Source organism: Mytilus galloprovincialis, chromosome 1 (genome assembly GCF_965363235.1).
Source record: "Mytilus galloprovincialis chromosome 1, xbMytGall1.hap1.1, whole genome shotgun sequence".
Classification (NCBI taxonomy): Eukaryota; Metazoa; Mollusca; class Bivalvia; order Mytilida; family Mytilidae; genus Mytilus; species Mytilus galloprovincialis.
Window position 1 is genome coordinate 21,936,641 of NC_134838.1, and position 16,656 is coordinate 21,953,296.

Consider the following 16,656-nt stretch of genomic DNA (forward strand, 5'->3'; position numbering starts at 1 on the left):
TAAAGGTAGATTCTTTTTTTATCGTCGTTTCTGTTAAACTTCATAGCAAGTTCTCAATATTTATATAGATTAGTGACGATATCGTGTAGACGCCTAGCTGTTGTTGAAAACTATACTTGAGATGTCCTTTATTTGTTTTTGTGGTTGATTGCTGTCTTAAGGAGCTACCATTTGATGAGAATGATTTGATTGGCTGGGGGTTGGGGGAGGATGAGAAAATTTGTCCTGCATTTTGTTAGTTTATCCATACTTTTTTTTTACAAAAATTGTCATCCTGCTCTTTTTTCAAAGTGTCTCATCCTGCCTCTTTTTAACTACATGTAAAAAGTCCTACTTTTTTTCAAATTTCATCATAGCTCCCAGATAAAAATCTAATGGTAGCTCCCTTATTGACGTATAGTCTAGTTTTAGTTTCGTTTGGTGTACTTTTTAAATGTGTAACAAAAATCAAATTGAAAGGGTTATTGAGTATAGACCAATTGCCATTCTTTTCTTCAATTATATGCTTACAGTGAGATGAACCGAGGAGAGATGTACCTAAATTTAGAGTATTAAGTAAACTGGAAAAAATGTGTCTCTCCTCAATCTGTTACTTCCCTCTCTCCCTCCAATTTTTTTCTACTGTATTTATTTTTGAAAACATGTATAAAGTCTGATTAATCTGCCTCGTTAAATTCGATCGTAAAATAGTCTTTAAAAAGGCAAACATATCTATATAGTCGTAATACAATCCATTAAGCACAACATTAATCCAAATCAGATTTTATTTATTTGGATATTGCAAAATATATTTCTTTTTTGGCAGAAATTAGAAAAAATAATTCTTATTCGGTTTGACTGTTAAACCCTCATTTAAGATTTACATTGAACACAAAATATTGCAAGTCCCACCCTTTAATTAGAAAACATATCATGTTTTAGCATAAAATCGTCACAAAATGGTTTTTAGTCTCGCTACACTCGGTGATAGTTTTTTTTCACTTTATTGAATTACACACCCTATCAAAATCCCGTGTCCGCCCCCCGAAAGGTCAGAGTAATTTTAAACTGTGTAGCATATCTGAGGTAGTTAATGCACACCTTTGTTGTGCATTATCCATATTATAGCACATTAAGAACAAAGAGATTTTCATCCAAGATTACCACTTGCACTTTTTTTTATTTGACATAAATCAAACAAAAATCGATTGTAGATGACCTGTCATTCATCATTTATGGATAATCAGTGACTGATAGGATTTGTATAACAATAGCCTGACTGAGTGGCTACCTGTTATTGGATTGTGTTATGCCCTGACAACAAAACGAACGAATTATCTGAATGTTAACGATAGACTATGTGACTGACTGAGTCGGGTGAGTGTAAAACTTCAAACTTCAAACCCTTTAACACGAGTTTATAATTCAACATTTTAGCATGGAATACTTTTATTTCGGATGGACATTTGAAAGTCATGTTTGGTTCATCAATTATATATGTATATATATATATATATATATATATATATATATATATATATATTAAAAACAATTAAATTCTCAAACTATATATATATATGCAAAAGTAAATTGACATGAAGAAACAGGTGTATTGCATTTGCACCAATTTTTACAAAATCCAACTTTTCATTTTCGCCACAAGGTTATATTTCACGTGTGCCAAAAACTAAACCTATATTTGCGCGAGTTTACAGGTAACTTATAACGGGTCGTGCATATTTTTTTAAAGTATTCCTCCTTGATAATCAAAAGAGCTTATAGTCATTTCTAATACAAAACTGTGAGTCACTTTAGTTTAAAATTATATAATATTCACCAGTTTGGGGTGTCATGATGGACACTGTTAATTCGGAGGCAAATAAAGGCAACTTTAGTATACCGCTGTTCGAAATTCATAAATCAATTGTGAAAAAAACACAAATGCGGGTTACAAACTAAAACTGAGGGAAACACATCAAATATAAGAGGAGAACTACGACACAACAGAAACACAACATTAAACATTTTAATTCAAATATAGGAATAAGAATGTAATTCATAATGATTACAAGCATAGTTTATCTTATGGTCTAAAAATGGTAGCAAGTCGTTAAGTGTATATAAAAAAAGAAAACAACAGATATAGACAACAACAAATATAAAAACTTGAACGAACACAACCATGGTTATCAATAGAACTTACCAGTGTATAGAGCTTTTATCATTGTGCTATGATAACTACTTTCTGATGAATATGTTTTATAATGCAAACAAAAACTGTGTTAGAAAGTTATTATTGAAAGTATATTTGGGATAAATCTATTGTTTTCTACTATTGACCTGTATCTATCAGTAATTTAGGCGCAAATGAAGGTATTTTTGTTTCAAATGATATGGCAACAAGCGCATAAGCAAAGCACCGAAACATACATTCATTACCCACAGGGGGAAGACTGGAAAGACTGACAAAACCAGGAAAAGAAAACTGACTTCAATGTTTTACACTAGTAATTTTTGGGACCCTTGATAGCTTGCTGTTCGGTGTGAGCCAAAGCTCCGTGTTGAAGACCTATAATGGTTTATTTTTATAAAAATTGTTACTTGCAAGGAGAGTTGTCTCATTGGCACTCATACCACATCTTCCTATATCTACATAATAGACACACTCACATTACAACATTACACTGAAAACAAATGTTTTAGCGAGACATCAAATTACAACTTTGAGTGATATTGTTTACTGTTAACGATTACAGTAGCTTCAAAGCTTGGCAGAACAAATGTTTCAAAACTTGACAGAATAAATATGAAACAATAATATCATAACTATAACTAAGGACATGCATTGAAAAATAAGTTAAATTCTCTCTGAATGTTCAAAAAATGTCGAATAAATGTCATGGATAAGAAATATAAACAGAAACCCTAATATATATATACAGCACAATGCGTTTTTAAGTCCAAAGGTCAAAATTGTGAATTGTATGTAAAAGTACAAAATTGTATGAGCAGTTAAGTCACATTTTCCAAAATTATTAAGAGCTAGTACTTTTAAGTACACGGTATTATTTAGTTGTTAATTCAATTCAGATTAAAGAGTTTATAAAAATAACTTGTGTGTTCTTTATATGTGTGTCGATGGTGGTCACTTCAGATTTCATTTATTTATCTTTTAGTTTTAGTTTTCACTAAACAATTTGAGTCTAATGTATGTCAAGCCATTTAAATGTATTAAGTAAGTAGTGGTTTATAAGGCCAAATTTTTTCTTTACACCTTTATTTAAACGGTTCAAATCAACAATGGTTGTTGTTGTTGCCTGCTTTTATTATTAAGAGTCATAAATATCATGATAAAATAGATATACACTTAAAATACGTCACAACGAGAGTTAATCACTAAAAACTTATATACTTTTGATCACCTTGTGTGTGTTAGAATCAAAATAGTTTGAATTAGTTTGTATGCATCATGTCCTTGTCTATTGGAATTCATCAGTCTTACAAGAGGCTTTGAATTTGTATAGTTGGTGTATACGGACGTAGATAAAGAAAGATGTCTAATTCCCTCTGTTCGGTCAATTATTATCTGCATTTTCTAGAGGGTCAACATAGGACAATCAAAACCCGTCGGGAAAAGACTGACAAAACGAGGCAAAACAGAAACTGACGAATAGACAAACTCAAATTATAATATTTCACTAAGAACAAAAGTTTGAACAAGACTAAAATTCAAGTTATTTTTTTTTTAAATCATATTGATACGTTATATAAAACCCTTTCCTGTGTCAACTTTGCAATGTCAGAACTCCCGTGGTTTTTGTTTTTTCATAACATAAAATTGAATAACGATAAATACCTTCATTTAGTATACAGACAGCAATAACGATAATCCAGTTTAGAATAGTCATTTTTGACATTCATGTACATATAAATGTGGTTTCTTCCGATTTTTAATTTGTCACAGTGGTACAAAATTTATTAATAGTCATAACGTTTAAATATTTGTATTTCATATTATAAGTAGACGTATTTAAATGGTCAGCACATGGATGCAAAGTTTATATCGTGTAACGAACGTAAACACAACGAAACTAGTATATGATAATGGTTTATGGCCCTTCTGTGAGACTGATATAACGATATTTCGAAAGTTATATTATTTAGAGTTTATTATCAAATTGACGTCTTCTACTGCAATGATTTTGATTTTTTTCCTTTGCATTTAAAAGAAAATGGTAATTTTGTGACAAAACAAAGTAAGATTTTGACAGAAAATACATACGCTTTATTGTAGAGATTTTCGTTATAACAGTATGAACATAAATTACTCAATTGATTGTCTATGGTGTATTAGCGTTTATTTTCAATAAAAAGAAATTAACCAAAATACCACGTTGAGTCGAGCGCATCCTTGATGATATACTTGAATATGTCCATATTTGTACTTGTTTTAACAATGCCCATAATTAAAACAAATATAGAATTTCATTGATATAGCACCAAATGATAGGCATGAGTCCCTGTAAAAAGGCATCTATGTACTTGTTGTGTTACATTAAACTATTATATATAAACTCATCATAGATACCAGGATAGAAAAAAATATTTCCACCAGACGTGCGCGTCTACAAAAGACTCATCAGTGGCGCTCGAATCAAAAACTGTTAAAAAGGCCAAATAGAGTACGAAGTTGAAGAGCATTGAGGACCAAAAATTCCTAAAAGTTTTGCCAAATATAGCTGAGGTAGAAAAGTCTTAATTTTTCAAAAATTTAAAGTTTTGATAACAGTTAATTTGTATAAGACGTTTTAAGACATATCAATGTACAATATTATAAGAAAGATGTATAAAGTTATGACAATTTTATAGGCAGGCATGAAGTTAGAAACTGAACAATTCTTGCATCAAAATCCTGCCCTATGTCAGTCAACATATTATAGTATCCGACGTAAATAAGGCATATCTTTATAAATATCCCAAGTAGCACCCTGTGACGATAAACACGTAAACACTTAGATCAATAACAAAAGATAAAGAGGATACACAAACAAAATTATTCGAGTAGCTTTTATTAAGGGAAAGCTAAATCGTTTGGTGAGTTAATTCATTCTACTTGATTGATTTGTGAATATTTAACACATACTGAGAACTATTACATACATATGCGAACGATATTTCAGTGTGCGAAAGTTCTCTTAAAGTAGGGCACCAAGTGTAAAAAAAATGCATTTAAGGTAGCTGAGTGTCTTGCTCCGTCTTTGATTTTGAAATACCAGAAAAAGATCGGTCTAAATCTTCAATAAAATGTGCAAATTTTGAGAGTAGTAGGTAATTCATGTGTAATAGTTTTCATTTCACCATAAAAATTGAAATGTTTTTTTTCATATCTTTGGTTGTATTTTACAAAAACAGAATACTTTTGTTAAATTCATTTTTGTTTTTCGAACTTTGCCAAATAAGGGAAGGAAATTCAAATATAAGGGCAGATAATTCAGATAAAGTTACTTTAACAATAGAATGAGTTAGGAATTTACCTATTTTATTATGTAGCAAGTAATCGAGTCCGTGACCCCATTTGTTTCTTTCTTTTTTATCTAAAAGGATAATATAAGAGTTATTTTCCTAAAATTTATCTCAAAATTCTATGGTGTAGTTTTCGGTCCATGGCAGAAAATTGAGTTTTCCATGCATAATCTAAACAAAATCTGTCAATTTTGAACAACCTGTTGCGAGAAAATAGGCCCCTTGATCCTTTCTTATATTTTAAAAAGTATGATATAAGCTGCATTTTGGCAAACTATTAGAAAAAATTATGAATTATAACTTAAACACATAATCTACCTTAAAATTGTTTAACAGAAAAATGAATGGCGAAATTCATTTTTCAAATTATTGGAAAATCTTTATATCTTTTATACAATTACTGGTATGATTGTTGACGTAACTTCCTGTGGTCACGATTTTCCAAATAACGTGTTTGACAAGGCATTCCAGAAACCGTGTTGTATATGGAATGTTTTCCTTGGGAAACATCACTGTTACCATGCCATTATAAGAAATCCCGGAACATAAATCTGAAATCGATTTTCCAATATATTCTTTGAATAGTTGAACTGTAAAATATCTATGTTCTTCGAATATCTCATTTAGCAGAAAACAGTATATCTTTTACTTACAGATTATTTGAACTCATGAGTATGAAACATTGACATTTAAAACTGTTTTTTCTGGTATATAACGTTTATAACAAAGCACTTAAATTGCAGTATAATCTCAATGTGAATCGCTGTTTCATAAATACTTATTTTATATATTTTTGTAGGTGTTCTTTGTTACCGGTCTATGCAATAAAAAAAGGGTTCTACAATCACAACATACAATTAACTCGGATCATGTGTAAAGGTTATTGCATTATCTTCCTGTTCTCAATATGAGGAATATTTTTACAGTGTGTATTCCTGTCTTCAATATGAAAAATATTGTCACAGTGTAACACGTTTTAGGTCGTCAATTGTGTCCTGCTCGAGGTGTATGGGAAATATTTCAGAAAAAAATACATCAACACAGTGCATAGCAGTAATAATCCTTTTGATGAATTTGTGAAATTGTGGATCTTAAAAACTTGAGTTCTGTTTATCTTTCCTTAACATTTATGTCTAATACTTCGGTGGTGGAGCCCCGTAATCTCCATAAGCTGGAGGAGGAGGAGGCTGTGAATAACCAAATTGTCCCGGAGGAGGAGGGGGTTGTGGGTAACCAAACTGTCCCTGGGGAGGTGGGTATGCCATATTTTGTCCTGGTGGTGGTGGATAACTCATCCCAGCTGGCTGATTTGGAAAGGATGGTCCTGGAGCTGAAATACAAAAAAAAATAAAGTAGGAAAATAAAAATAAAGACATTAATCTTAACCATTACTTAATGAAATGAAGAAAAATAAACAGTATATAGTTCAACTGATTTAAAAAAAAATTCATGAAACATTATCTGCATGTAAAAAGTACAAATATATTTTTTTTTAAAACATAGCAACATCAAAACAAAATGTTGAAGAACTGAACGCGTAAAATTCTTCAGATATATCTTAAGATCTAAAATAATGTAACATCAGTATCGGCTCTGACATAGGTCTAGTGTACACAAATGTTTAATTGAGTTTGTTGCAAATATGTTAATTCAGGATTTTTATATGTATATGATCGATAGGAAGCTTATTACTTTAGTATCAAAGAGATCATTTTTTCTATTGCTTAATTATCTGTTTTAGCTCACTTGGCCCAAGTAGTTGCCCTAAAGTGACAAATTTTACTACTTTTCCACATTCTGATTATTATCTTGAAACAACAGGAGATAAAGAGAAACAACATAAGTAACCAGAGACAAGATCTACCAATAGATCTTATAAGCTAATTCTTCAGTGAACTGGTTATTAAAACTGTTGCTTTCTAAAGAGGATTTTTATTAATTTTTGGGTGTTTTGTCCATTATCTTTAAACCATAAAAGATAGATAAAAAAAATTATGAATTATAAATATCAATTCTGCAAAAAACAAATAGTGAATGGAATTTATTGCACTTAAACTAAGTATGATAAAGAGAAACTGTAAACAGAAGTCCCCAATGTTGAAGATGATTTGTGTTTGTTTATTCCACGTTTGCTAGAGGTAAAGAAGAAGGGTTGATATATTTAAATAAAGACAAGCAATCTTATGCGCTTGTTTCAAGATTGGAACCTCTAGCTACTGTTGATCTTGTGTGTTTGTTCTTTTAATTTTGTTTAATTTAATTTTTTTTTGGAGTTTAGAGTGGTTTTGTTCGCTAAATATTATTGTTCATGGTACAACTGAAGCCTGGTTCCGCATGCGGGATTTTGCGCTGTGTTAAAATCCATTGTTTGCATTTAAATGTTATCTGATCTTTGGTCGAATATTTTTCTCTTCGACACACTCCCTGTTTCCATTTCCAATTCTATAAGTTACGGTATTACATACGTGGAGCGTGGACAGTAGCTATGGTTGCGGTTGGACGCACAATGGTTCCTCTATTCCCTCTGGTTTTCATAGACTTGCATACAAGCATTACAACAACAAAAACTATAACTCCAAATATGATGCAACCAACAACTATCCCGGGAATAGCAGAAGTTGAACTAAAATGTACAAGTGAATAATTACCAGTCTGATTATAAGATATATGTTTCTGCTCTATTTATACTATGTTAAAATATCTTAGGTATATATCTTCAACAATGTTTTCTTCTGGTTTGCAACTCCAAAGATGATGTCACAATTTTTGGAAAATACATCATACGGTGACCTATAACTGTTAATTTCTGTGTAATGTTGGTCTCTTATGGAGAGTTGTCTCATTGGCAATCATACCACATCTCACATTTCTGACTTGGTTCATGCATTTTCCGGTGAAATTTTAAATCAAACCTGGTTTTATAGTTAGCTAAACCGGCTTCTTGTATGACAGGTTTTTTATAGTTCCGTTGTGTATAATTTTATTTGAAAAAAAAAATTTGTCTGCACTATACAAAAATCTGAACCGGTTTGCGTGGTGAAAAGCGCTCCAATCAGAACATTTTACCTGCTATACTATAGGTTCGAACATGTCCTTTCTTTGATAAAAAAAAATCTATTAGTAATGGATGCAATTATATTCGCAAAAAGGTTATTTGAAACAAACAATATTGCATAATTATCTAGAATATACTCACAGTCCAGAATAACTACAATAGCTGTAGGAGTAGTAGTAGCTGTAATAACAGTAACTGCTTGTAACTGGTATAACTAAATATGAATATAAAAACAGAATCATAATAATAATAAAGAAACCGGCTGTGACTGGTATAACTAAATATGAATATAAAACATACTCATAATCATGGTAATGTAGCCGGCTGTGACTAGTGTAACCCTATACGAATGGAAAACATAATCATAATCATTATAATGTAGCTTACTGACATTGGTATAACTATAAACGAATATAACACAGAATCATAATCATGATAAAATATGGGTGAGACTTGTATATCTGTATACAAATATAAACAGTAGTCATGATAGATATAAAAGGATGTGGTATAAATGCCAATGATACAACTCTCCATCTATTTCACACTTTGAAAAACCATAACAGGTCTTCACTCAGAGTCTACACTCACACCGAACAGCAAACTAAAAAGGGCTCGAACAATGGACAATGTAAAACCATTCAAACAGCAAAACCAACAGTCTAATCCATATAAAAAACGAGAAATGAAAAACACTTTTGAAAATCATGAACAAACGACAACCACCGAAAATCAGATTCCTGACTTAGGACAGCTGCAAACAACTGCAGTGGATTTCAACGTTTAAATAGACGCCAACTTTCACCCAACCTGAAACAAATGTGTAACATAACAACATAGAAAGACACACTGTAAAATATCAATATGAAACAATGTTAATACAAAATTAACAAAATAAGGGGTTGAGATGTAAAACAATATCAGAATACAATCATAAAAGAGGGACGTTAGATGCCAGAGGGACAGTCAAACTCATAGATTGAACTGAAACTGACAACGTCATGGCTTAATATTTTCAGTATATGAAAACAAAATAAAGTTTTCTATAATTCTTTAATTAACGAAAACATGATATATTAAAAACCAATTGTTCAGAGAACCATTGATGGTCTTTCCACCAGTAAGGATCGTTTTTATATGAAAATATTAAAATTCGGTTTTAAATGTCAATTTTAGCGTCAAATGACAGCTTATTGGACGCTGATTCCAAAAATATATTGTTTCTATACAAAAAGATATACATAAGGGAGATCATTTGTTACTTCCGGTTTAAAAGATGTTATTTCCGGTATGTTTTGATAGTTTACTTGACACTGATTCCAAAACTAGATGGTTCTATATACTTTTACATTAAATTAGTACAAAAAATGGCTACTTCCGGTTTACAAAAGGTCACTTCCGGTTGGCTTTTTCAAGTTCACATTGCTTGCAACCTTTTGCCAAAAGTCCCATGGCTTTATCATGTATATATAAGAGGAAAAAGCAAAGGTCAAAATCTAGAACGTTAAATTTACCTATGACCTTGAGCTCAATTTCAAGGTCATCAACCAAGGACCTCAAATCAAAAGACTCTAGGCCTCTACTTTATATTGTTAATGAGTTATATTACCATACAACTAATATTAGATATAAAAGGGGGCAAAACTCGCATTAAATGTTACGTACCCTTTTAAGTAAAATTTACATGTTACGACATGTCGCAACTAACAATTGTGTGAAAATATTTTGTCGATATCTTGTATGATTTCTGAAAATAAGAGATAACAAGCCAAAATCAAAAATTTGAACATGACCTTGACCTTTGACCTTGACCTCATTTTCATACTTTTTGAGCAAGGGCCTCAAATCAAAAGACCCTAGGCCTCTATCACTTATGGTTTTCCAGTTACAAATTTATTTCACTTATTTCAATACAAAAGGGGAAATTACTCTCATATGGGGTCTTCCTATAGCTTCGGTCAAAATAAAACGTAACATCCTGAGGATATAACGAGCAATTTGGAAAAATAAATTTGTCGCTTTCTTTTACGGTTGCGGAGGAGATCTGATAACAAGAAAAACAGTGTTTGGGGAGATAACTCTTACAAAGAAAAGTGTTCGGTTAAACAGGGTGAGTTTCAAAAGCGTATAGACTGTATGATCTCATATACAAAAAAACTAAGCGACATCTTTTGAAACATTTTTACACCGCAAGAAAAAAATTAGGCGGAAGAAAATAAAAATAATCAGAACAAAATCAATAGGTCTTTCCACACGAAAGGTGGAAAGACCTAATAATTCAACAACAGAAAAAATGTTTTATTAAAGAGACATCTCTCTAAAACAGAGAAAGCACGCCCCACTGGTCATTCGCTTGTAAAAGTTGTTATTAACGAACAGTTTTCTGGTCTGGTTTCTTTATGTTAAAGACCGATAGAAATTATTACTGAAGAATAAAGAACGTCATGAAGCCTCTTGTTATACAAGCAGAGAAGCTAATTATTCACCAATAAATCTTATAGGATTTGCATATTAGGGAATACATTGATATGATTTGTTCGAGAGGACTTCCGGTAGTTGATCTTGACGTTGGTTATTTTTCGATTGACGACGTTGACCGAACTTCTTTTCGTAACCAACGTAAACAAGATGGCAGCGAAAATAACAACGACGTTATCATTTTTTATTTTTACTGCAAGTTAATCGTTAAATAAAAAAATACACAAATACATTCGTTTGAATTTTATTTGTTTGTGAGTGGATTGGTCGAGTTTAAAGCACCAATAAATTCCTTTTAAGGGGCGTTTTATCTTATAATATGAAATAAATACGAGTATAAAACATAATCATGATCATGATAAGGTCACGCTGTGTCTGGTATAACTGACGAATATGAAATATAGTCATAATCGTGATAAAATATCCCTCTTTGATTGGTATTACTATATACTTATATAAAACACAATCATAATAAAGTAGCTGACTTCGTTTCATAATAATGGTATAAGTTTATACGAATATGGAACATAATCATAATCATGATAAAGTAGCCTGCACTGTGATTGCTATAACTATATACGGATCATAATAATGTAGCTGACTCCGTTTAATAATAGATATACTAGAATAATATTACAACCTAAACATAGTTATGTATAGGTATATTGATAGATTGTGAATTGTTATGCTTCAAGTCTAAAATGTATCATACAAATCCAAATATTAAACGTAGAATGAAATTCAAAACAGTGTGGCTGTGGCCATTGATTGACACATTAAATTCATTCATTGACTGGGACAATTTAGGTGAACGTTTGTATGTAAAGACCACTGCTCACTATGTACTTTTTAAAGACACTTAAACTATGGGGTCACCAAAGGTTCTCAACACCTCAATAGAGTAATTCGAAAAATTAATCAGAAATAACACGATGTTTTGATTTATATCAATTATATAAATCAAAACATAAAGGTTATTCCTGATTGATTTTTTGAATTATTTTATAATTAAAGACGTTAAGAAACCTTTGGTGACCCCACAGTTTAAATGTCTATCGTAGGTACGTCGTGAACAGTGGTCGTTACAGACAAACGTTCACGTAAATTGTCCCAGTCAATGGATGAATTTGATGTGTCAATCAATGGCCACAGCCACACTGTTTTGAATTTCATTCTATATATACATATCATATTTCTGGAAACAGTTTGACCAGAGAAATTCCATACAAAGAAAATAAAACTAAATTTGAGTCCCATGAAGAAATAAAAGACGAGAGATGTATGTTAGTTTGTTGATCAGATATTAACATTGTAATTTTTTTTAATTTAAGCGAGACCAAATTATAATCGATTGTAGAGGACCTGCCATTCATCATTCATCATTTATGAATAACCAGTGACTTCGTTTGTTTCTTTATCAGTCTGGAAACTGCACTTTTATGATAGTTATCATAGGCTGATAATTTAGACGCGCGTTTCATCTACATAAGACTCATCAGTGACACTCAGATCAAAATCGTAAGAAAGCCAAACAAGTACAAAGTTGAAGAGCATTTATGAACCGAAATTCCAAAAAGTGGTTCCAAATACGGCTAAGGTTATCTATCCATGGGATAAGAAAATCCTTTGTTTTTCTAATAATTCATACTTTTGCAATTATAAAATTTATAAAAATTTATAAAAATTACCATATAATTGATACTTATGTAAACACCGAAGTGTTGACTACTAAATAAAAGCAACCGTAGTATACCGCTGTTCGAAATTCATAAATCGATTTATTAAAAAAGAAATCCGGGTTACAAACTAAAACTGAGGAAAACACATCAAATATAAGAGGAGAACTACGACACAACAGAAACACACCATTAAAATGTAACACACACAGAAACAAACTTTGATATAACAATGGCCATTTTCCTGACTTGGTACAGGACATTTTGATAAAGAAAAAAAGAAGAGGAAAAAATCCTACTCGTATCGAACACATCTTAAGATTCTGGCTCGGTACCGATATCGTAGACTGGTGGTATCGTCTGCTTGAAATTGTACTTGTATTGGAACTCTGCGATAGTTAACGTCACAACCATGGTGACGTCGTATACATAGAGAGCGGTAGCGGGAACATCTCGTGTCAAATCCGGCCTGAACACAGTGTATAGTGCCAGTTTTATTATGATTTTATAATGACTAATTTTTGATAAATTATGTTTTATTATGCGAAGGAAAACTATGTTATAAAAGTTATCATTGATTTTTTTTAGGATAAAGTTATTCTGTGTATACTCGGTAGTTCTCTGTTTTGTTTGCGCAAATGAAATATGGTTTGTGGCGTAAATGAAAGCTATTTTGGCTAAAATGAAAAGTTGATAAGCCGAAAACAAAGCACGGAATACACATACATTTACTAAAGGGGAAAATGGGGCAATTAAAAAGCCGTCGAGGAAATACTGACAAAACCAGGACAAGAAGAAAACTAACGGATAAACAAACTCAAGTTATAATATTACACTGAAAACAAAAGATTTACCAAGACTTCAAATACCAACTAATCTGATTGATATTGTTCACTGTTAAAGATTAAAATTGTTTTCAGAACTTGGGAGAATAAATGCGAAATGATAATCTGATTATGATAATTAAGAACATACATTTAGGAATAAGTTGAATTTTCCCAAACTGATTGATTGGTGATTGATTTACACCACATCAACACAAAAATGCGTTCACTAATCGAATAACTGTTATGGATTAAAAATGTCACTCAAAGTTCAAAATATATTGATTGAAAGGTATGGATTATGAATAATGAAAGCAACCAGAAATAATTAAAAGTATATATTAAGCACAATGAACTTAAGTCCAAAAGGTAAAAACTGTGAATTTTACGTAAAAGTACAAAATTGTATGAGAAGTAAATCCCATTTTCTGAAGAACAGTATCAAAAATGAACGGAATGTGATGCGATTGTCATACAAGTGAGAGGTTTAGTGGTATTAAACCAGGTTAAATCCACCATTTTCTACATTTGAAAATGACTGTACCAAGTCAGGAATATGACAGTTGTTATCTTTTCGTTTGGTGACGTCATAATTAGAATGACGTCAACGTTTGACCTTTGACGTCCAGTTGCTGTATTTTCAAGATTAGGGAAAAAATTGTTTCTTTATAAAAAAAAAAATAAGTCCTATCATTTCAACTAAAATCGATTTTTTTCCAATAATTTTTACCAAGTAAATTGACGAGCGATTTTTATATAAGAAAGTACAATAAGATGTAGAAATTTCTGAAATTTTATTGTTTATTTGGTCATAATTTTCGTGAAGTTCTTTTTCGCATAAATGCATTTTTTTTACGATTTTAATTTGGTTTTAAAAAATATATGATAAACAGAATAATACATGGCAAAATCCGTATCACATACTGTATCACCAGTCCGTTAATATCAGCACTCGGGACCTTCGGCCCTCTGGACTGATATTGGTATCTCGTGGTGATACGGCATGCGATACGGATTGTGCCATGTATCATTCTATATATATATATATATATATATATATATATATATATCATTGTGTTATACATCTGATATAGTCTCATAACTGTATATGTCATTGTATTATACTATTTTTTCTCTGTGGTCTACTCGTGTTGTATATTATGTGGTATATGTTGTTTGTTTTGTCATTTCGCGATAAAGATTCATTCATTCATTCATGTACGTAGGTGAAGATTTTTAATTCTCGTTTTAATCCCTGCTGTATTTACTAGAGGGGTCAACATTTGACATGCAAAGCATCCCTCATGCAAAGCTCTGATTCCTTTCACGGATTTGGCTATACTTTTTGGACCTTTTGAATTAAATCTCTTAATCTTTTTTATAAGCTTTGGATTTCAAATTTTTTGGCCACGAGCATCACTGAAGAGACATGTATTGTCGAAATGCGCATCTGGTGCAACAAAATTAGAACCGTTAATTTTATTGACAACCTTCGAGGAAAGACTGACAAAACCAGGTCAAAAAGGAAACTGACGAATAGACAAACTCAAATTATAATATTTCACTGAAAACAAAAGTTTGAGCAAGACAAAAATTAAAGTTAAAAAAAAATCATATTTATATGTTATATAAAACCCTATCCTGTGTTAACTTTGCAATGTCAGAACTTTCGTGTTTTGGGGGCTTTTTTATGACACAAAACTTAATAACGATAAATACCTTCATTTAATATGCAGACAGCAATAATGATAATCCAGTTGAGAACAGTCATTTTGGACATTCATGTACATATGAATATGGTTTCTTTTGATTTTAAAAACGTCACAGTGGTACAAAAGTTATAAATATTAAGATTTATAAGTAGACGTAATCTGTATTTAAATGGTAAGCACATGAATGCAAGGTTTATGTTGTGTAACAAACGTAAACACAACGAAATTAATAAACGATAGTGGTTTACTGCCCCTCTTGTAGGCCTGTGCTGAGATGCATAAAACCACTTAGTTAATAGTTATCAAAGGTACCAGGGTTATAATTTAGTACGCTAGACGCGCGTTTCGTCTACATAAGTCTCATCAGTGACGCTCAAATCATATTTATAAACCCAAACAAGTACAAAGTTGAAGAGCATTAAGGATCCAAAATTCCAAAATGTTGTGCCAAATACGGCTAAGGTATTCTATGCCTGGGGTAAGAAAATCCTTAGTTTTTCAAAAAGTTCAAAGTTTTATATACAGGAAATTTATAAAAAATGACCACATTATTGATATTCATGTCAGCACCGAAGTGTTGACTACTGGGCTGATGATACCCTCGGGGACGAAACGTCCACCAGCAGTGGCATCGACCCAGTGGTGTAAATAGTTATCAAAGTTACCAGGGTTATAATTTAGTACGCCAGACGCGCGTTTCGTCTACATAAGACTCATCATTATCATGTCTGTATTAAGTCACTTACTTGGACAGGTGTGGCTCAATGATTGCTCATCTTTGCTTGTTGTATGGTTGATTTATTTGTTGGTAACGGTCATTTATAGCAGGTTAATCAAAAGTGTGCACCAAATGCTTATGTTATTTCGAAAGACAGAAAAAAATATTACAACCATTATTACTTAGTTCTGGACAAGGTTCACTTATGGCACAAAAAGGCCTTAAATATCAACTTTATCATAAAACACCAAAAAGGTCTCAATTTGGTTCTTAAACGGGTCTATTTCAAAAGTCTTAATGCTGAATATATCAATTCTTTTCATAAGAGTACGAAATATTTTCCAAAGTATACCCATTTTAGACATTTTGTCAAAATATGATGATTTTGTGCATTTTTCAGACCTAAAAGCTTTAGAAACACATTGGCCGCCACCTACGATCCAAAATGTGTTGTAACCAAAAGGTTCCAATTTTGATATAGATTTCATCAATATAAAAAACATTTTGGATCGTAGATGGCGGCCAAAGTTAATTATGCTTAAAACAATTAAAATTATGGGAAAAAAGTACCAAAATTAACCTTTTAATACAAATAATGTTTATTTAAGGGAGCATAGCTCCATACATTATAAAGGAAATTGCCAGAAAAAATATGTTTGTCGTACTAGCATTATCACAATTATTTCTATGT

General features: G+C 31.5%; 2 protein-coding genes across 2 annotated transcripts in view; both read right to left on the reverse strand.

Moving 5' to 3' along the window:
• The window catches only part of LOC143069111 (uncharacterized), a 76,003-nt gene extending 72,081 nt beyond the window's left edge, over nt 1–3,922 (reverse strand). The window contains exon 1 of the mRNA XM_076243585.1: nt 3,836–3,922. Coding sequence (XP_076099700.1) covers nt 3,836–3,896 — 61 coding nt within the window. The 5' untranslated portion in view covers nt 3,897–3,922. The remainder of the gene's footprint in view (nt 1–3,835) is intronic.
• A 2,419-nt stretch (nt 3,923–6,341) lies between these two features.
• Nucleotides 6,342–15,529, reverse strand: LOC143069103 (uncharacterized). Its single transcript, XM_076243565.1, has 4 exons — nt 15,255–15,529; nt 8,699–8,771; nt 7,968–8,125; nt 6,342–6,832 (listed from the first exon to the last, which is right to left on the reverse strand). Exons 1-4 carry the CDS (start codon nt 15,313–15,315, stop codon nt 6,636–6,638), a joined length of 489 nt encoding a protein of 162 aa, XP_076099680.1. The 5' UTR covers nt 15,316–15,529; the 3' UTR covers nt 6,342–6,635.
• Between the last annotated feature and the right edge of the window lie 1,127 nt (nt 15,530–16,656).

Bases quoted from the DNA above. Each gene is read 5' to 3' on its own strand.
- LOC143069103 (XM_076243565.1), bottom strand. From the start codon at position 15,315: ATGTCCAAAATGACTGTTCTCAACTGGATTATCATTATTGCTGTCTGC. The intron at 8,126-8,698 runs GTGAGTATATTC...TGTACATTTTAG, and splicing joins TATTGTAGTTATTCTGGACT to TTCAACTTCTGCTATTCCCG. The intron at 6,833-7,967 runs GTATGTAATACC...TTTGTATTTCAG, and splicing joins AGCTACTGTCCACGCTCCAC to CTCCAGGACCATCCTTTCCA.